We start from the raw sequence: 21,813 nt of genomic DNA, 5'->3' as shown, positions 1-21,813 counted from the left end.
ACAGAGCATTTACACAGTAGTCCCGATAGTCCGTCTCGTACGTCTCGAACCGAATTCGCGCAATCGAGAATCAGGAGGTCTTTGTAGCGAAATAAAATAGTATATTAGTCTAAGGATTATGTTACATGGCGATCACCGTGTGCACAGTCGACGTTGACGAAACGGCGTCTTTCGTTCATTCGTTCATCGCTGCTTTCGCTTCTCTTTTCTCGTCAAAATCGTGGATTTCGTCTGACAGTAGTTATTATTTCAAATTGCTGCGTATCCACGCGAGATGTTTACACACAGAAAATTGTTTAACATAGCATACTAATAGTATGATTCACAAGTCTTGTATTGCGCGATTGGGATACACTCATATTGAAATCAAAATTCATATATATGACAATAAATATTTTCAAATATATTCCGTAATCTGATGGTATATAAATTTACCATACATGTCAGAAAATATTAGAAAGTAAAAGAATATTAGAAAGAAAAAGTGTTCTACAGGGATATATGTATTTTTAACTCTATAGCTTCGATTGTTCGTTATTTCTGATATAAGAAAAATTTTATTTCGGCTAGTAATAATTTTATAACGTATATTACACTGTGTATGCGCGTTTATTGGAGAAAGATGGAATATTTATCGTGCTTCTGGATAATAATGATCAATTGTAACCATGTCGTTCGCATTATGTTACTTGTCATAACTTTTAAAGGAATTGTTGCACCCCAACAAGTTTATTGAATTGATTTTTAATTGAAGGAAACAGAATTTTTGGTTCTTATAAATCAATTCTAAGAATCAGAAATTATATTTTCTTCAATCAAAATGTGTTTAGTTTATTCATTGTTAGGTTAATTCAATTAAATTTTTCCTCGTTTAGCATTAAAGCAATACATAACATGTACAAAAGATGTAATTTAATGTGGGAATTTCTTGTTTATATTCTCCAGACAACACAATCTACTAAAAAAATACCTTAAAATCGTCCAAAAGACATCTTATTTTTTTAAATGCTTTTTAGACATCTTTAAAACATCTTTTAATAATTTGTGCTGGATTCTTTCAATGCTTTTGAAATACTTGTTGAAAAAAACGATTTTTGCTTAGTTTCATTCTTGCTCTCTAAATTTTTCATACTATCTTTACATTTTTCTCTACATTATAAGTACACCCCAGTCGTGCAAGGCTACTATGGTTCTTTTTTGGTTAATGAACGTTTATAGCTTCGACAAGAATTCTCTGCGTGCACTCACACGGGTATGAATTGAAAGTTCCGCGTGTCCACACGTCTTCCGTGCACGGTGCGATCGCGAGAGAGGTCTCAGATGGGCAAAAGGGCTACTCACCGGCAACGGGTACTGGATTATACACAGACGATACGAAGCTGGCTGACGACTCCACGGTAGGAGTGACAGTCACCGTGACGGGCACCGTCAGCGTAAGTGTCGTCACTCTCGGTCGTACGGTCGTCGACGATGTCACTTTAGTCTCCAGTCCGTTAAGTTGCGTCACCACGTACGTGTATGTCCTTAATCGCGTCGACGTCACTACCGTCTCGGTGTAGTAGACGCTCGTGCTAGGCTCGAGTGCGAGGTCCGGCGTGTACTCGGCTCCCGAATCGACCGTGGCTGGCTTGGACGGCAAGATCTCGGGGAAATCGAGGCGGGACAGTGACAGGTAAAGGTCATCCGCTAGTCCAGCCTCGATTTCCTCCGGTGTGGGCGACGCGATCTTGCTGGTGACCTTCGTCGCGGGGGTGGTCTCAATAACGGAGGTGCTTTCGGGAATCGGTGATTTGGCGTCGCGACTGTAACTCGCGCCGAGAGGTATCACGCTCGGTACAATCGAGTCGTCGTGCCGATAATTCGACGTGTCGGGCTCGCGTGTAGACAATTTCGCGGTCTCGAGTGTCGACAATTTCGCGGTCTTGAGCGGAATCACGCTGTCAAAGCTCGGCGCGATCGTGTCGTTGGATAGGAGGACTGTTTCGGGAATCTGGGTCGAGCTAAAGTCGAGTTTGACGGCCGGTTGTATGGGTCGCACCGTCGGTATCTCTTCGGGACCTTCGTTGCTCACATCCGCCGGCATCTTGCGCTCCACGGAATCCACGGGAATTACGGGTGATTCTTCACTTTGAACTTCTACCTTCGGTCTCGTCGCCTCAGTCACAGAGAAGATGTGAGATTCCGTTGTATTAGGTATCGTGGCGTTCTCTTCGTCGGGGAGCTCCGTCGACTCGGAGGATTTGTCGAGCACGCTTAATGTCACGAGATCGTCCGTCAGAGTGGTCGGCTCTTCGAGATTGGCGACAGTCGTATATTCTTTCACCGTGGCTTTATCGTCGTTGATTTCTTCAATAGGAATGATTGTGGTGATCGGCATATCCTTATCTGATAAATTGGGCTCAGTGGATGACTCCGTAGTGGTGGTCTCTTCTTCCAAAGAAGAATCGACAGAGGTTAATATATTCATTAGTGTATCATCGGATTCTTGACTCGTTTTCACTGCTTCTTCCGGTTCTTCCGGTGGTTTTTCCAATGCAATTTGATTGATTGGCGTTGTTGTTATGACATTATCATCTTCAATTTGCATTTCAATTTCGCTCTTATTGGACACGATATTATCTTCCTCCTTAGGAGAAATCGCCTCGGTTGTGGAATGTTCCTGGTCCTTCTCTAAAAGCGTTACTTCGTCAACACTTTCAGTCGTGGTAGTCGTATCGTTGTAATCATCTTCGTATTCGTCGTCTCCCTCCTCAGAAGATGGAGGGAAGAAGAAATTGTCGGTAATAATTATTGGCTCCTCTAACGTATTTTCTTTGGAGATTGTTGAGCTAATTTCCAGCGGCGCTAGATTCGTATTGTCGTGCGGTTTGTTGTCAATGACATTGGGTGTTTCTTCAAGACCAGGCGTCGATACGATATAATCTTCCTCTTTCACAATCTTTTCCTCGTTCTGTTCTTCGCTCGCCACTTCTTCCGAATATTCCTCGTCCGAATATTCGGAGGAAGGCGCGGTGAAGAATCCGGTAGTAATGATAGCGAAAGTTGGCGTCGGTAGTATCGGTCGCACTGCAACCAGTTTCTTCCGGGTGACTCTGACCTTGCTCTTGGATGACGTTGGTAAGATCGGCGTAGGCTGGAGCTTCCTACGCCTGGTGATGGTGACTTTGTGCTTTCCACCAGTGGGCTGGAAGCCTGCCGAGTTTAGATTGTTAATCGGATAGGACGATTTGCTCAATCCCAAACTCCTGACACGCGTCACCACGATTCTCCGCGGTGCATGCGCGGTAGACGTGTATTCGGGACTCTCGGTGCGGGACGTCAAGGGTCTGCGCCTGACGACTGTGAGCTTGTGTTGCCTAGCGCTTCTGCTGCGCACCACGGGTACTCGAATTCTCACGCGTTTCCGTGGCGCCTTTTCCAACGACACCTCGTCGTCTTCTGTGTCGAACCTCCCGACACTTACATCATCCTCGTTCGCGGACCATGCGTCCACGATGTCGTCTCTTTCGCTTTCGGCGTTCGTACTTCCATATTGCACCGATTCGTCGTGGAAATCACCTGCAATGGCGATGTTTCCACTAGTTTGAATATAACATTCAACTGGTGCTTAAATTCACTCCGCAATCTACACCAGAGTCTATATAATTAAGCAGAGTGCAACGATAAAGCCTGTCTCGAGGGGTGGAGTCGTTTTCGTGAAATCGGTCGGAATCGTGTGACGTTGTCGTCTCGTATTATTCGGTTTCGAGTGCTCGATCCGACTGAGAGTTTTTTGTTGCGAATTTTGCGCACGCATGTGTTCGTTTTCTGTTGTGGTGATGTCCCAGCGAGACGGAAGAGAGTACCTTTGTCGTGTGGGCGCGCGTGCGGCGGCGGCGGCGGCGGATTGAGAGAGGTTATGTTAGTAGGAGGAAGTATGGGACGATGCTCGAGAGGGGGAAGCTTTCAGAGGGAAATAGAAAAAACGATTGAAAAAGGTTGGGAGAGAGCGAGCCGAACGAAACGAAATGCGCTGATAGCCAATGTCGTGGAATGGCTCTTGTTTTTCTTTTTCAAACCGAAGCTGCTTCTCACAATCCTTTCCTTGCGCAACTCTCAAGAAAAGGAACTAACACAGAAAAAAATGCTATTGAATTAACAGAATTGATCGATAGCGCCGTAGTTGGAATGTATCTTCTTGATTCAATAGCAATGCTATTAGTAATGTTATTATTAAAACAATATACTATGTATTTGTTTCAATAACTTGAATATTAGTTTTAATAACATTGCTACTGAATTGAGAAGATGTATTCTAAGTATGTTACGCTATTGACCGATTTTATTAATTCAACAGAGTTTTATTCCCGTGTACGATAGTTTTGAAATAGTCTATGTTACATACGTAGCAACTTCGATTTTCATCAACGTTGCTCGTTCGACTCACCATGACGCACCCGAAGAAACTGGACCGAAGCTCTCCGAGTCGAAAGAGACTTGGGAAAGGCCTCGGACTATTTTCAGCGGGTCTGGATGAAATTGTGGATTCATGATGAGGACGAAAAGAAAGAAGGATGCGGGAAGATATGGAAAAGGGTCTTCATGGGCAAGAGGTAGTAGGGTTAGGTATAGATGGACGTGGAAATATGCCGTCCGACGTCACCCACCACGCTCTCGAGACTCTGTGTTGGTGCGTGCGCGTCAATGGGATCTTCACTTCCTGCCAGAATGGCAACTGCCGCTGGCCCGGCGTGCAACGATGGCGGCACGGAAGGTCGGACCTCGACGGCGCCTTCCAGGGCGCTTCTTCGTCTTCTGGACGGGGAATCGCCGACTCTCACGGTGCTCAAGACAGTGCTGAACTCTCCGGGTCTACGACCGGATACGTAGAGCGTCACTACGCTGGACTCCGCCTTAGATGCGGCGGAAGCCTTGGAGTCGTCTCTCCTGTCGTTCGATTTACCGCGTCCACCGCGTGATCTTGATGGCTTCTTATATTCTGCCACTTCTTCATCCTCCTCGGAGTATTCGTAATTATCGTGTCTGTAGTCGGAGTCGGCTGGTTGGTGTCTCCTTTCCACTTCTCCCGGCAGAGTATTGCTCTGCGTGAACGGAGCGGCCGCGAACAAAGGATCCAATAGCGGATTCGAGTTCTGCGGCTGCGGTTGTGGCTGTTGCAGCAGCAACAGTAGGGAATTCAAGTTAGCCGCCGGTATCGCGGCAGTAGGTGTCACCACTACAGTGTCCGTAATGAATTCCGTCGCGGTGACAACGTCGGTCGAGGAGTCGATTAGAGTCGTGAGGATCTCCTTGCCGCGGAAAGTGAGAGGTATGACAGTGCTCTGATGTTTCGTGATAGTAGTGACGTAGGAAGTGGTGCGTGTGTTATATTGTGTGGTGGGTGTAGCCTGAGACTGTAACAGAGGGTTCGGCTGACCTAACTGACCCAAAAGTAACTGCGACAGAAGAATGTTGGCAAGGGGAGCGTTGCCGGACAGGGACGGTTGCACCGTGGAGACTATATTCTCCACGGAGTATACCGTGGTAGGTACAATTACCGACTGGGAGACGCGACGGCCACCAAGGCTCGTGAGGGTGTGCGAAATGCGAGTAGTGGGTGTCTCGTGGAGTAGGAATCGCGTAACCTCGGCTTGCCCTTGGACGTTCGTACCCGTAACTTCGCTAACGATCACCACGAGCGGCCTGCCGTCCCCAGCTATCACTGTGCTGTATTGAGTAGGCCCGAGCACCTCAGTGCTGGGTTGTGCTGTTATGATATTCCGATGCTCTGTGACGCCATTGTTTACCACGGGAATCGTCACTTCCGTCGGTACATAGTGCGTCACGGTTATAGTACCGTCGAAGTTGGGATACACGGTGGGCGCTTCGCGGATGTCCCCGTGGGAACTTCTACCCCTCGTAGGGACTCTTCTGTTTCCATTTCTACCGTTCGTCGATCTTGAGGACGCGCGGGACGGCGATACTCGGCGTGATGGAGGTTCGGTGGGTGATTTGGAGGATCCATTTCGCAGTCTCGGTGGTCTCACTCGTCCATTGTCAGTTTTACTATTAGACCGACTATTTGTCCTCGTACCTGAGGTTGGTCTCTTGTAGCCCGATCTGTTCAATGAAGAATCCTTTTCTCTCAGCGTAAATTGTCTGCCGTTACTTGAGGCCGGCGACGGTTTGATCCTGACAGATCCGTTTCTGTTTCCGTTGGATTGCTTCGACCCGGTCCTGGGCTTACTTTGTTGGCTCAATTCCGTGGTCTCCGCTGACGATTGGTCCGGACTATTGGGTGTCTTTTGAAGCGATCGCGGCGTTGTCAAACTGCGCGCGCGATTGTACCGAGCAATGGGTTTCGACCCCGACTTTGCGTTGTCTTCTTTATTGATCATAACATCCAATGTATCGGATCTATCTTCTGCTTTCGTAGAGGAGGGTTGAGGTCTACGGAAACGACTGTTCAATGCTCTCAGCTGACTAGCCTGACGGCGGACTCTTCTCGTTCTCGTACCAAACGGTCTGATTCGCACGGCAGGTCCGACAGATTTTCCAGAACGACGATTTACATTCGAACTGGATCTTCTGTCCTCGTGCTCTGATCCTTCATAATCATTATCTGATATCTCATCAACAGGCTCGTCTTCGAAACCTTCTTCGTCCTCACTTTCGAGATCCTCGTTTGGGTCGATTGGCTCCTCAGTTGGCAATTCCTGTTTCCTGTTTCCAAGGAATCCACGTGGCGGGAAGAGACCCGTGTTGCTTGGTCTACTTCTCGTGGACACCGGAGGAGTCGCTCTATTGTTCGTTCGTCCATTGGTTACTCTGGGAACTGTCGGCGCGCTTGGTCTATTCAAATTCCCCGATCGTCTCGGAGTTGTGGTCGCCGGTGGTCTTGGAGTAGTTCCGGACCTGCCATTCAAATTGAGGGGCCTGCGGAACCGCAAGAGCGGGTTTGTAGACCTCCTGGACGACTCCGTGGTAGTCTGTAAAGGAGTGGTAACAGTTTCACCGTCGAAGTACTCTGTGAACGGCGTCTCATCAGTGAACAATGTAGTAGTGGTGAACTCATTCGCGTCGTTCTCCTGATCATCGTGTCTGGCGGTGGGTTGTCCCCTCAATAACGTTGACGACGGACGGATACCCGCTCGGTATCTTGAGGAGGCACCGGGGAATACGGAACTCGAAGCTCGACCCGCGACTCTAGCGGAAGATCCTCTAATCGAGGTAGGGCCACGTCTATTGCCTTGAAACACAGACGACGGCGTTATTCTTGGCTGTCCTCTGCCTCGAGTGCTACCTGCCGGGAACGCTGAAGTATAGGAGCTCGAAGTAGTAGCAGTTCCCCGTCTGCCTGCGAACCTTCTGGATCCCGACGGGGATAATGTTGATGAGTAGGGTCCGATGGGCGAAGTGACGCGACCTCGTGACGACGCGAACCTGTTGCCTTTACCGGCCAAAGTAGCAGTAATCGTAGGCGTTATATCTGTTCGGGTGATAGTTGTCGCGGCTTGGGTGCCTTTACGCTTGGGATTGAAGGTCGGTCTATTCCTGGAAGCGAACGGTCTGATCACTGGAGTGAAAGTTCTCTTCCTAGTTGAAAACGTCAAGCGTGACTTCTTCTTTGAACTCTGATCGTCTTCGTCTTCTCCACTCTCTTCGTCGTCTTCCTCGTTCTGACCGGAGTCTTCGTCCTGATCGGGTGATTCAGTTGTAGGATCTTCAGATAATGAAGATTGAATCACTGCGGGAGATGGCGAAATTTCGGGAATACTCGTTGTCGGACTCGGTGGTAAAGTAGAAGTTGGTGTGATACTCGAGGTAGGACTTGGCACTAAGAAGCTAGAGGTGCTCTCAATGATTTGAGCGTACCGTCCTTCGATACTGGTACCGATTACTTTGGATTGATAAAACGTGGTTGTCCCATTGTCCTCGATTTGACCTTGAATGAGACGCACAAGTCCAGTTCGATGGCCCTGGCTGGGTGGAATGGTCGCTTTTCTCTCTTCGTCTATCTTGGTACTCGACGTGCTTTCAATCACCTTAGCGTATAGTCCGTCAAAAAGCGTACCGATCTGCTTGGTCGTGAAGTACACTGTAGTGACTTCGTCGGCATCCACTACGCTACCCTTGTTCAAGGACAAAATGCCCGTGGGGAGAACAGGCGTGGCTATCGACGAAGAGGGCAACGGCGGTGTTTCTATTCTCGTCGAGCTCTCCACCACTTGTGCGTATAGTCCATCAATGTAGGTGCCATACACGTCTGTCGTGTAATGCGTCGTGGTACCTTCGTGCACCGTGCTCGACCGTGTTGTGGAAATTAAGCCCGTTTTCGGCGCCTCGCTTACTTTGGTGGGAGTCACCTTGATCTTCTCGTCGCTACTCAACGTTTGAATCGACGGGTACACGGGTCCACCGATTGCGCGACCGGTTGCCTGTTGAGTCGTGACATCCGGTATCGATACACTGGTCACCGTTTCTAGCCTGCTGTTTAAAATCGTCTCGTTGCCGACATAGGACGTGGTGAAGTAAGTAAATGTGGTGTAGAAAGTCGTCGGTTCAGGTGAGATTAATGAAGTGTTTATCGTGCTGTGCTGGTCGTCCTGGCTGCTGATAATCCCTTTCAACGGAACACTCGTGTCGTCGATGGTAGACTTTTCTGGCACGCCATTACCCACAGGTGTAACCTCATTATCTGCAGTGACTTTGGACTCTTTCCCGTTGCTCGAGGAGTTCTCCTCCAACGGTGGGTTCACAGTCGGTCTGTAAGTCATTACTACGCCGAGTTCTACCGTGGGAGTAGGTGCAACTCCCGGTGTAACGACATTACTAACAGTTTCCTCGCGACTGGTGGTTACAGTATCGCCACCTTTATAGAAAGTCGTCCAATAAGTGAAGGTCGTAAAATACGTGACCGGTTGTGTGCTGGTCGGCTCCGATACAACGAGGGAAGGTCTTATAGTCTCCGTCGCCACATTCGTCACTGTTTCCAGACGACTGGCAACGTTCGTGATATCGCCCTTGTACATGGTTGTGAAGTACGTGAAGGTCGTGTAACTAGTCTGCAGCAACAACGTCGGCGCTGGCTCCACCTCGTGATTGTTAGACTCCGACAATTCCTGGTCTTCGGGAACGGCGTTTCTCTTATCCATTATGTCCAAAACGGTGCCGCCACCGGAACTAGAAGAAGACACTACGTCCGTAATCATAGAGCCGATGACCTCAACATCGGTCGGAGGATTGGGTGTCACCTGCGCGCCCACTTGAAAGTCGCCAAACAGACGCTCAGTAGTGACTCGATCTTCCAAAGTGGTGGGTGTTTCCGTTGTCGTATCGATGTTGCTTTCAACCAATGTTGTAGTTTCATCAGCGCCCGTCGCTTGGTTCTCATTCTGTTGCTGAACTTTCTTCGCTAAGAGAAGTGCCTCTTCCTGCGACTTCTGGCGCTGAAGAGCTTCCAGATAAGCCAAGATCTCCGGTGGCACCGCAGGCTTATTCTCTTCAGGTTTCGGCGTAGTTATTTGAATCGTCTGTTGCGGAGCCGACAAAACAGCGGTAGGCGTAATGGTTTCCGTGACGACGTTGGTGAAAACTTCGGTTCTTGTCTCGATCTCCGTCTCATCGTCCACGAAGATTGTCGTGAAGTAAGTGTACGTTGTGTAATATGTCTTCACTTGCTCCTTCAGCGCCTCTGTTGCTATGACCGGAGTAGGGCTTGGTTCTAGCTCAGTGGTCCATTTATCCGACGTCTCGAAGTCGTCCACGGTTGTGATGGATTCTGTTGGAATATCCTGTTGGACAGTGGTATCCTGTTGGACAGTGGTATCTTGTTGTTGGGGAGTGGTTAGACTTCCTTCCGTCGTCTCATCAAAAACTTGATAAATCGGTTCGGTGCCGCTGTTGTATTCGGGCGTTCGAGCATTCGTCACGGACGGCAGAACGTTCTGCGATATCGTTGTCGGTGATATCGTAACAGACTCGTCCTTCTCGAAGAGACCGGCCACCACGGCAGAAACGCCGTTCGGGCCAACAGTCTGTGTGATTACGTTAGTTTCCACCACTTGCCGACTGGACACGCTCGACGTGTTCTCTTGGAAGAACGTCGTCAGATATGTGTACGTCGTATACAGAGTTTTAAAGATAAGCTCTATTTCCTCGTCTTGTTTTGTAGTTTGTTCTTCTTCATCGAGGAAACTCGGCGTTTGTTGTGTCGTATGCAGCGGTACTGAGGCGGTAGGATTCAGTCTGGTGTCAGTCGGACTTGATTGAATCAATTCTGTTAAGTACGTGACCTCAGAAGAGACCACTTCGCGGGAACGTATGGAAGTCGTAGTGTGATCGTTGTCGTCCGGGATGAAGAAGGTCGTGAAGTACGTGAACGTCTTGTAGGCTGTGGACGGCAGTAATCTGGTGGTCAATGTGGTCTTCTCTTCAGCATTACTTGAACCAAATCCATGTAGCTTGCGTTCATCAGCCTGTAGGTCGTTCTGCGAGTCGTTGCCCTTGATACTGCGACCCTGCGGGTCTCCTGGGACGATGTCGTTGGGAATCTCATCGTCCAAGGTGGGCAATATCGATTCGGTCGTACCTAGCACTCTTCTCGCGCTCTCCAAGATATCCTTGAGAGTGGTCAGTACACTGTCTGTCGTACCTCTCAACGGAGTAGTCAATTCGTTCATTTCCTCTTCGCTGGTCGTGATCGCACCTGGTGTGGTAGCAGACATCTCAACGGTAGTGCCTTGCTCAGGCTCGTCGGGGTCCGTCTCGATCGAGCCGTATTCCATTGTAGTGTCGTCAGGCTCGTACGTCGCAGTTGCTTCGTCGGGGAAGAAATACACGTTCGAGGACGTGTCGGTGACTTCGGCATAGTGTTTACCAATGTACGTTCCGTAAATGAGACTCTTGTAGTGCGTCGTGGTGCCGTCTAAGGAAGTAGTGGAGTCCACGACCTTCAGGAGTCCCGTCGGCTTCAACGAGCCGGTCTCCACGTCGGGTAGTGGTTCCGTGGACAACGTCGACGACTCAGCCTCGATATCCTCGGTCAGGCTGGGTTGGATGTTGCCGCGATTGATGGCGCTCAAAAGCCGGTCGTCTGAAGCGTGATTCACATCGCCTTCATACGGCTGATTGGTTTTCGCGTATTCCAATACCGTCGTAGGTCGAATCTTCATCATTGCCGCGCCATCGATCGGTCGCAACGTGGCATCGCCTCTAATCGTGGTAGCAGGACGTACCACGGGCGCCGGCGACGTGCTCGGTGAGAAGATGATGACGGTGTCGCCGACCGTGGTGGTGAAATCCGCGAAGCCGTGGTACGTTACCGTAGCAAGCGGCTTCACGTCTGGTCTCCTCTGCGGCGAGGTCTTCGGCTGAGACTTGAAGATTTTCGGCAGCCGCGGTCGGAAGCTCTTCGGCTGCACATCGTCGAAGGAGTCGAAGCTGCTAGACACGTACTCATGTTTAATCGTATAGGTGGGCAGATTGTCGGTCGGTCGGACCTTCGCCGGCTTGAATCTGTCAGCTACACTCAGCTCCCTCTTACTGAATATGTCGTTCTCGCGAGACAGTTCGTCCAGCTTCGAGGCATTGCCGGTTGCTTTCTGCTTCACGGAGTCGCTCGAGTCCGTGTCGCTGTCACCGCCGAGAGCTTCTATTTCTTCGATCGCCCTGATCGGCGTGTTATCGAGAGCTACTCGAAGCCGCCAGTCATCTTCCGGTGCCCTCGAGGGATAAACGACGTACGGACTCGATGGGTCTGGCGCCGGCTCCTTGTCATAGAACACTCTGCTGGACGTGGATAAGATTCGCGCGTAAAGGCGCCCGTTGTCGAGAGTCGTGCCAAGGACCTGAGTGGCGAACTCGGTACTTGCACCATCCTGCACGAATGTGCGCGCCGTTTTGGTCAGGACTCCAACAGGAGGCGCGGACTTGCCGGGACGTGCCGAGACCAGGAGGACTGTGGTTACTCCTGAAGGGTGATATATTCGAGATCGAAAGTATGCCGGGGAAGTGACGCAAGGGAATACGTAAATCGGCGCGGGAAGCGCGACGTTTGGGCGATTTTTGCGTCGTCGGGGATGAAAACGAGGGGATGCGAGACGGAATGAGACGCGAAATCATCGAAAATGCGACTCGGATAATGCGAAATCGTTCGGAAGCAAGAAGCGCACACGCACACGACGGCGATTTCGAGCGGTTCAGCCACGGTATTCGCGTTTTCGTGAGTCCGTCGGGGTGTTTGTTTACGTTTGTAATTGAGTCACACGTGCGTCGTCGTACGAATCGCGCGTCATATGTTGTTATTTTTTTATTATAATATGTAGGTCGTCGGAGAGACAGAGTGGCGGACGGACGTTGGAGGCAGACGGCATCCAGTTGTTGAGAAGAGTTGAAGGCGGGGAGCAGACGGGAGCAGTAACAGAAACAGAAAAAAGAGATAGACGATCTTAATAGACGAGCCTTCTTCTTTCGTAGCCTAGGACATCCGCTGTAACGCTATTCGCGATAGCCTGCTTAATTAGCGTAATTATCATACTTCGTTATCTCCGCTCGTGTTTGCTTTCTCTTTCTATTTTGGAGAAAAAAGTTCTTCACTGGACACAGAGAGTGAGAGAAACTAGCATGCATGCGTAAGGGAAGAGACAGAGAGAAAGAATTTAGCCATTAGTTGCTTATGTACAGTCCCTGGATCCAGAAAATTCTCAGATCGCCGAGCGATTGCTTGTCTTAAAAAAGTTACTTCTTAAAGAAAGAATCGTTATTTCTTTAAAAAAAAAAATTATTTTTTATAACACGTTTTTTCGGAAATTAGAAGAATATTTCTTAAATCCTCCTTTAAGATTTAACGGTAAAGTGGCCCGAATAAGTTTACCGCGCGACGCGGTGAATTTTCATATCCTGGGGAAGAACACTTCGCAAATTGAATCGTGCGATAGATCTCGAAGCCAGACACCACGGAAATGAGATGACATGCATACATTACAGTCGACTCGGCGACAGGAAAATAATTGCCGTTTGAGAAGAAAGTTTATTTACACGGCCGCACTTCGCGTCAACACGCACGTGGATGTTTGAGACGCGAAATGAGATACATCGTGAGAAAAGATGAATCAGAGAGCGAAGACAAAGGACAAAGCGGAAAAAAACTGTTTGATATATCGCAGGACTGCACTCAAATCCCGCGACAGAGAGCATCTGTGTAAAATCCAAAGAGAAGAGGAAACCCTCTCGTCGCAAACGCCCAACAATCAAAACATAACGCTTAGATAAAAGAAATTTATAAATCTTGAGTACAGTCCTCGTATGCGTGTATCAGTGTGATTCAGGTGTCGCGCATGTGTCGCGACTGTAGTATACAATTTGTTAGACACGTTGCAGGAACATTCACAAGGACTTACCCTGCAGGTCCCTCTCTATCCTCGGCGCTCTAATGTTTTTGTTCGATAAAGCTCCATCTGCAAAAGGAGAAAGAAAGATATCCATTTAACGCGAGTATATATTTTCCTCTGTATATAAATTTAGATATTTCCTCAGATGCACCATGAATTCTGACTAGAATACTTGAATTTTTCCAAAAATTGGTTATCTCACTACAATTTCGATTGAAAATTTCACTCTTGTCCTAAATATGGGTTTTCTGTTTAGGATAAAGATCTCTATTGTTTAAAATAAAAATAAAAATTTGCGAACATTTTTTCAGTCAAAGTGAAGTACACTATACAATTGGTATACTTTTATGGTAACAAACGGAGAATTTCATTTTCATAGTAAATATTATGTTCAATAAAATAGAAAATTAAAAAAAATTTTCAAATACTAAATGTATTGTAATAAATAATGAAATTATTTAGAAAATCCGCACATATGTTTCCTTCAATTCTATTGCAAAAATAAAAACTAGAAAGAATGTTGGGAAAACTTCGAATTTTCCCACTTAGAAACTCCTTTGAAACCCTCTCGTTTGAAACCCTTAAACATCGATGACTCCATATAATTTTTTAAATATTTTCAATGCAATTCATTAAAACTTTGCGACATGTTTGCGTCAAAGTCAGATACTATACAGAAAAATATTTTTATACGAATAAAAGAATTTGTTCTCCTACTATTTATTTGTCTTAGTGCGAATTTTAACGCATATAATTTTAAATGCAGAAGAAAATATTTAAAAAATATTAGGATCATATATGATCTTGACTTGTTTTTGTCCCATAATTTTACCTTATTGTTTAAAGGTTAAATTTTTAATCAGAACCTGTAATTAGTTTGCAGAATCGGATTGGATGCCAGCAAGATTCCAAGAAATTGCCCATGCAGGTTAATCGATACGCTTGATTTGCATGTGCGTGCAACTTCGTCATCGCGCAAGGTCGCCTTGCGGCGCGTTCGACAGAGGAAACGGTGGGTGGTGAAAGGGAATGATTGAAGGATGTTTATGACGGAAAGAGCTTCATTTGGTCATCGTCGCGGCTCTTCGCGAAATAATTGCCATGCGTCATACATTCCCGTCGACTCCTGGCGCTCGCGAATGGTATTTATACATCGTAGTGCTTTTTCTTTCAGCGTCAAAACGATCGTAATCGACACTTCGAGCGAACGGGCTTAATTGCCCGCGATTCACGAAGGCGAAGTGAAGAAACGGACGAAAAAACGGCGCAGCCCAGACACGCGCGCGTCTAGGAATGAGGCTTGTCTGTGTGAGAATAGATGAGCAAAGGACGCCAGACGACGTCGGCGACACCGAAGACGTCGTCTCCGGAGAGGCCGCGACGTACAGTTATCTGACCGACTCCTCTCGTCTCCCGGAGAAAATATCCGTCGTCGTTATCCTCCTCGTGAGGTGCTGTTGTGTGCACGTGAGAGGGCGTCCATGTGTACACTCGTGTGCGCGCACACGTGACGATGCTTGCGCGAGTGCGATGATATATCGCGACGGGCAATTTCGCGTGCGTTTCCATCAGCGTGCGGTGGCATTAATCGGCACGGGAAAAGAACTGCCTGTTGAGATTCAATTGACGCGCAGCGTCTCGATAAATTTCTCTTGACGGACGTCCCTTGCGTCCTTCATGTCGGCTTTCCGTCCAGCAGTACTTTGCATTCTCTAAAGTACAATCAGTGTGTTCTTTATTGAAATATTGTATTTGTAATTGAAGGCCACAATTTTTTTTAGTTAAAGTATAGCACTGCAATCGGTAAAATCTCGCTGAAAGGATTAATTAATAGTAGCGACTGTTCTCATTATATCAGTCTGCACAATTTTCTATCTTGCTATTAAATACGTTTAACAATATTTTGATATAAAAAATGTAAAAAGAATTCATTATGAAATATTTAACGTCTTATTTTCGAAATAATATTTTTTTAAACCGCGACAACTTGAGAATTATTTATTCGATTAACTTGATGTTTGACATAAATGTTTATCCTAATTGTCTATATCAGTTTATGAAGACATACTTTTCATTTCAAAACTATTTTTCATTTATTGATTTTACAAATCTAAATTTTCTAGTGAAAAGATTAAATCTAATTTTTTATAATTCTTATTTTGCAAAATGCTTTTCTCAAAATCTGCTCCGTGAATCGATAACTATAAATAGTGAATAAAAAAATATATTGATACTGATTTCAGACCAAAATGTTGAAGCATGATGTTTTTTCGCAGAACAGAATTGGAATAATGTTAATATTCACCATAAAAAATCTTATTTTTTCACTGAGATATTATTAAATGTACTTAATATACATATATAATAAAAAAAGTATATTCCTATTAATTTACAACTTTCTGCAACTCCTCAAATTTTACTTAATTTTTACTCAAAGTTTTGTAATCTCTTAAGCAATATGTTTATAAAAATTCATAACGATTTTTCTCTTTCTACGTGATTTTTCCCCAATTAGGCATAATATATGATAAAAACTAATACTTAAATATTATAATACTTTTTAAATTTTCAACAGACACATACTACAAGCGACATACAGCAAGAAATTACAAACCTCTATATTTTAAGTCAAGTAAGCCATGTTTGTATACATAACGAAAATCAATTTTCTTGAAACGTAAAAATCACATTTCTGAGTGATTAAAAAATGTATCTGCATCTTTTAATATATTATAAAAAATATTATATAGATCACATAATTTGAGTCATATGTGACAAAATATTTTCTTTTGTAGACTAGTATATTTTAGGCAAAATATTCCTTTTACTGATTCAGTCAGAAACATTTTTACTGATTCACTTAAGAAAAAAACACTTTGATCAATCGACTAGATTCGCGTGATCTAATTATGTGATCTATATAATATTTTTTATAATATATTAAAAGATGCAGATACATTTTTTAATCACTCAGAAATGTGATTTTTACGTTTCAAGAAAATTGATTTTCGTTATGTATACAAACATGGCTTACTTGACTTATTTATCAATATTCTTTGTAGTCTTCTACTTTATCAAAATTCGCCGAAACTTTTGGGACATTGTCTTGTTTTCATTGGCGTCCGTTCTATTCCTTTCGACGCGATCGAGCGACGACGTTGAACTCTCACGGCCTGACCGGAGCAGGTGACATCCGGTTGCCCGACGACTGGCATTTCTCGGTACGACGGCAATCGGGACCGACGACGGTGTCCGTGTACTTCGAGGTCATCCTCGTCTGGACACATTGGGTCAGCTGGTCGACTTCGTGTCGCCCTTCTTTCTTGCGTCTGGCCTGCGGCCAAGCGGGCCGTTTCGCGGCCCCTGACAAACCGGTCGCGTCCACGTTACCCAACAATCGATAAGGATCGTTCGACCCGTCGACACACGTGGGAGAAGATCCGTGTTTGGCGTCGCGTACACTCGATATTTCAATCGCAACACCAGTCGCGCTCGCCGATCCCGCCCGCGTCGCTTATTACGCCAATCCGCTGGCAATACTTATGCGTATTGACGCGTGTAACGCCTCAAATGCAAAACTAGTTTCTGGCAAGTAGAACAAAACTGATTCGTATCAACGTGCCGTTCGCTCAGGACAAAATGTTGTAGATGAGCGTTGAGCAAACTCGCAGAAATGCTCCAGAAGCCGCCGGTGTGACGCGTCAATGACGAAGCATTTCGTGCCGCTTTCGAATTGCATAATTCACGTACAATTCCCTGCGATATCACGCGGTTTCCTAGTGGGAATTTGTCAAGATTTTCTCAGGTACAACATATATTCCGATTAGAATGTTTAAATTTGTTTTAAAAATCAGTTATTCTACTACAGCAGCATTTGGTAATCCTATTTTTGTCCCAACATAGATATTCTATCTAAAATTGAGATATATCGGAATTCGTTGTATTTCAATCCGTTTATTTTTATAGTATCAAACAATGGAGTCCCATTTTCATACTAGCCAAATGTATTCAATAGAATGCCAATGTTATATCAATTGTTTGTATTTAATAGAATAAAAAATTCTTTTAAAATATTCTAAATATTTTACTAAATAGTAAAATAATTTAGAAAGTGTCAATACGTGTTTTGTTTAAATTCTAATGTAAAATAAAGACTAAAAAAATATTTCTGGAGGGAAACACGTTAAGTTTCCTAGTTACATTAAATATCTTGATTGAAATCTCACTTAAAACAAGTGAAAAGTGGTAATATTTTCGCTTGAAGCGATAGTGGAGATACTCGAAATCGCAAGAGTAAATATTCCACTCAAGCTTGGGTTTTGACTTTATATGAAAGAATATTTCATCCAATTAGAGTGAATATGTTCCTGTGACAGTAGAGTGCATTAGAGATTCACTCTTCAATTTCCAATAAAAATATTCATTCGACGATTCAGAGCGGGGAATGCACTCTAAATGAATAAAACGTTGTTTGAATTTGAATGACTCAGCTGTCACTTTTTGAGTGGAATTTAATTCAAAACGCATTTTTTATTCATAAAAATAAATATTCTAATTGATCAGAATGAACTTTGTTCCAATGAATACACGCTTTGTTCCAATGGAGCACGCTTGAAATTCACTCGTCAGTCTCGAAAATCGTCAGTGAAAATATTCACTCGGCAATTCACAACGGAGAATTCACTTTATATGAATAAAAAATCATTTGAATTCCAATGACTCGATAGTCACTCTCGATTTCAAGTCGTCCCAAGAAATTTAGAAAACAAAATCGCACGTTTGAAACATTACATTTCTAACCAGAGAATCCACAATTATACTTCAAGAAATTTCCTATACAGACCCAACTTTTTTCTTCTGACTGCGTATCCCAGATATCACAGATGCGACATTCCAGATAGCACACAGAATTCAAAAAGAATTCAGACGTCACCAATTCTGAGTTCATTTTGAGATGCAAAAAGAATTCTTCAGAGTTCAGTTCAGTGAAAAGAATTCTTTTCGCACCTAAAAATGAACTCAGAATTGGTGACATACGATTGAATTCTTTTTGAATTCTCTGTGCTATCTCGGATACCAGCGATCGTGTGCTGAGGGAAAAAAATGGCTGAATTAACGAGACTTTGCTTGAACGAACAAAATTCATCCAAGCAAGCGTTTAGAGTCGATTGGACAAATTGTGTAATTGCCGTGATGTGAGTTGTCAATTGATTGAACGATTTGGTCAGTAACTACAACGCAACGCAACTCATTGTTGCACTAACGCGTAATTTGTTCAATAGACACAATGTTTCCTTGAAGGTGGGTGAAGGACCGCCGATTCTGTCGATCCACCTGCTTTCTTTTCTCAGTGTAGCAACGCGACACGGGGGAGGTGTGCGTGGCCGCACCTGATGATCGACTTCCACGTACATAGCTGCATAATCGCGGTTGCACAGGCAAAGGCTACCTTGAGCCCGTTTTCTTGCGCGATATGCGAGAGAGGAGAAATCCCTTGGGGATTATATGCGCGTGTCGTAAGAACAATTCGTTCATTCATGTCGCGCGGCCGCTCGCACCCGAGAGGGGCTTTTCTCGACGACGATTACTCCCGAAGGGGCGATGCAGCCGGGATCCGTTTGATGACGGCGACAAGTGGCGTTGCGTCAAGGAGACCCGACGATGATTGAGAGGGTCATCAGCGCGCCGTCGCGATGAAAAGGGCGTTGCGAATCTATAAACGGCCGCTCGCCGAACTCATTGCGCGTGGTTACGTCTCTGTAAGCCTATGTGGCGCAGCTTTCCTTGGGCGATTCGTGCACATCTTCCTCCGAGCTGACCCGAAAGTGCGCGACTGCAGGATCAAGTGGAACTAAATCGAGCTGAAATTGGCCAGAGTTCCTGCTGGCTGCCGGAGTTCCCGTGTCGGTCGCGACAAATCGACGACAAGTCGTTATTATGTGTTTCCGGTGAAAACTCCTCCAAAAAAAAAAAAAAGAGAACAATGCGCGTTACGTGTAAAAGGGAAGCAAACGCGCCGCGCAATTTGTCGAAATCTGATTCCGTCGCATCCGCGGCGAATTAATTTCTCACGTTTACGAGCAACGCCGAGTTAACTAGCCGTGTAATGCCCGTCGTTGGCTGCGAGAGCCACTCGGGAATGTTGCATTCCCGTCGAGCGCCGCGAAGCGCATGGATACGTGCGGTAAACCGAGAATAATGATGATTACTCTCACTTGCTCAATGATTTCTCGCAACTGGCCGGCAATACCCACGACGTTCTTCGCGACGCGCAGGTATCTCCGTTTATCTTCGACCGTTTGCAATCGCACGTGCTTTTGTGCGCACACAAAGACAAAGCGTGATGTGCCAAGAATTTCCTGCTGTCGATCAAATATGAATTTAAAAAAATCCATACAAGATATCAATTGCGAAACTAACTAAATTTACAAATGAAATGGACTTCTCTAAGAACTAAGAACTCACAAAATAAGAGAACTAGGCATGAGACTGTCTCGTCTCTTGAATCTCATGTTGTTTTTGAGATGTTACTTTATACGGTATTATTTCAGTATTCCATATGTGTGATAAATTCATAGCTATGTAAGGAAAACCGGGGTTATATGGCCCCAGGGATATGTTACTCATGTGTTTTTTTTTTGTATTTGTCCTGAGAAAAATAATAGGTGCAAAATCGCAGAATGGTTCTTTTAGAACATAAATATTTTTCCCTGAGTTTCATTAATATCGAAATAATATTACACTTAAGAAATAGAAAAAACTGACTTGATAATAGCAAAATAAATTTTTGAGCCTCTCAAGATTTTGTTTTAATATTCTCCATCGTGACTGAATAAAATTAGGCGATATGTTATTAGCCAGAATGAAATGTCTTGCAAGTGCATGATTTTGGTAATAAATGCAATTTTCATTCATAAAATAATTAAAAGAGAGTATGTGAGCGGACGAGGTAAAGTTGGCTCATAATTAAGGGTCGGCAGGAGGGCTGTGGAGACCTCTCCCGGAGACTCTGGAACTACGAATCAGAATACATATTTTATATGTTACCTTCTTTACCTTGTGCAACTGAACTAGAGCAAGATGGCTCTGTTGCTCTATGTTCATATTTTTGGTTATTACAAAAGAAAACGATTAACAGGATCATGACGAGCATTAAAAGAAGAAGGTTACATCCATAGTCAATCACAATAAGTTGCTTGAGAGTTAACTTTGAAATTCTAACTTTGAAATTCTAAAATATAAGTTATCTAACCCCAATCTCCCCTAATACCTTCATAAAAGTTTCGTAAATCCTATCAGAAAAAGTGCGTGTTAACTAAATCTCGAATGTATCGAAGTGGGTGAAGCCTCTTTTCCGCGGCGCTAATTGGCCGTCTCGACCGTCTCCATTGTCTCGATCCCGTCGCAGTTGAATTCGTGTCGCTTGCAGCTGTCAGCCGCGGTGACAGATCAGGTTGTGTTGTTCGCGCCATATGAATTTGATATTTATTGTAATCCCAGCAAACACAATGTTACATGTAACATACATGTTAGTTGTAATTTCTTACTCAACAAACAATATAACTGTTATATAATATACATGTTATATAACAGTTACATTGTTGAATAGAAAATTACAACTAACATGTATATTATATGTAACATTGTGTTTGCTGGGAATATAATTTGTAAAAACGAGTATTGTAATATAAATTGTAAATTGTACAACGAAAAGGCTAAAGTGGCGCGCGCGAAGCGCGCGCTATGTGGTGTTCTAGTATTCCTAAATATTGCACATAAAAACTCTTGTCAAATTGCATAGTCTGTCAAGTAAAAGCGTGATCGGCCTTATTTACAATTGGTAAAAGGTATCGCCCTAAATCTTTCGTGAGTCGATAGAGGCAACCTTTGTCCTTGATGCACTGTCAAGAAAGATTCAGTTGTCGTTGATGTTTTGTAAGAGAAACACATTGAGCGCCATGAATGCCAAATAGTAGCGCGTCGCGCTACGAGGCTGTCCTTTGCGTCCACCCGAAAGATCCGAAAATGTCGCAATCAGCGGCTGCTAAATACATGAGAAAGTCAAAAACATTCGTACAGAAGTGGGTGCACCGATACAATGTAGCAGAAAATGTCGATGATTTACCGGAACGTGGCTCGATAGGCAAATTTGGTCGAAAGCATGCCTCGAAAATACCAGACAATTATTGACGCCGGTGGTGATTGGACGCCTTATTAACATAATTGCATCTTTGTTCTGATTGAATACAATGCATATATGTATTTGAAAATTTTGTTTAGTAATTTTTTTCATAAATTAACCTGACCACGCTCTTACTTGACAGATTGTAAACTTGTTTCAAACAGGTGTATCGTACACTGAGAGAAGAATTTAGTAAATATTATCAAAATTTGGTTACTATTACTAAATGGTAGACGTAAATATAGCGGACCAAAGCTATGA

General features: G+C 44.8%; 1 protein-coding gene across 1 annotated transcript in view; it reads right to left on the bottom strand.

Moving 5' to 3' along the window:
* Window positions 1-21,813, bottom strand: part of LOC116848842 — a 137,985-nt gene that overhangs the window by 22,405 nt on the left and 93,767 nt on the right. The window contains exons 2-4 of the mRNA XM_032825365.1: window positions 13,380-13,436; window positions 4,643-11,950; window positions 1,342-3,600 (exon numbers count right to left, since the gene is read on the bottom strand). Coding sequence (XP_032681256.1) covers window positions 1,342-3,600; window positions 4,643-11,950; window positions 13,380-13,436 — 9,624 coding nt within the window. The remainder of the gene's footprint in view (window positions 1-1,341; window positions 3,601-4,642; window positions 11,951-13,379; window positions 13,437-21,813) is intronic.

This window comes from Odontomachus brunneus, unplaced genomic scaffold, assembly GCF_010583005.1.
Source record: "Odontomachus brunneus isolate Ranch 3 - 2012 unplaced genomic scaffold, Obru_v1 Obru_scaffold_101, whole genome shotgun sequence".
Lineage (NCBI taxonomy): Eukaryota > Metazoa > Arthropoda > Insecta > Hymenoptera > Formicidae > Odontomachus > Odontomachus brunneus.
The sequence above is the reverse complement of the archived record's forward strand: the minus strand, read 5'-3'. Positions and strand labels throughout refer to the sequence as shown.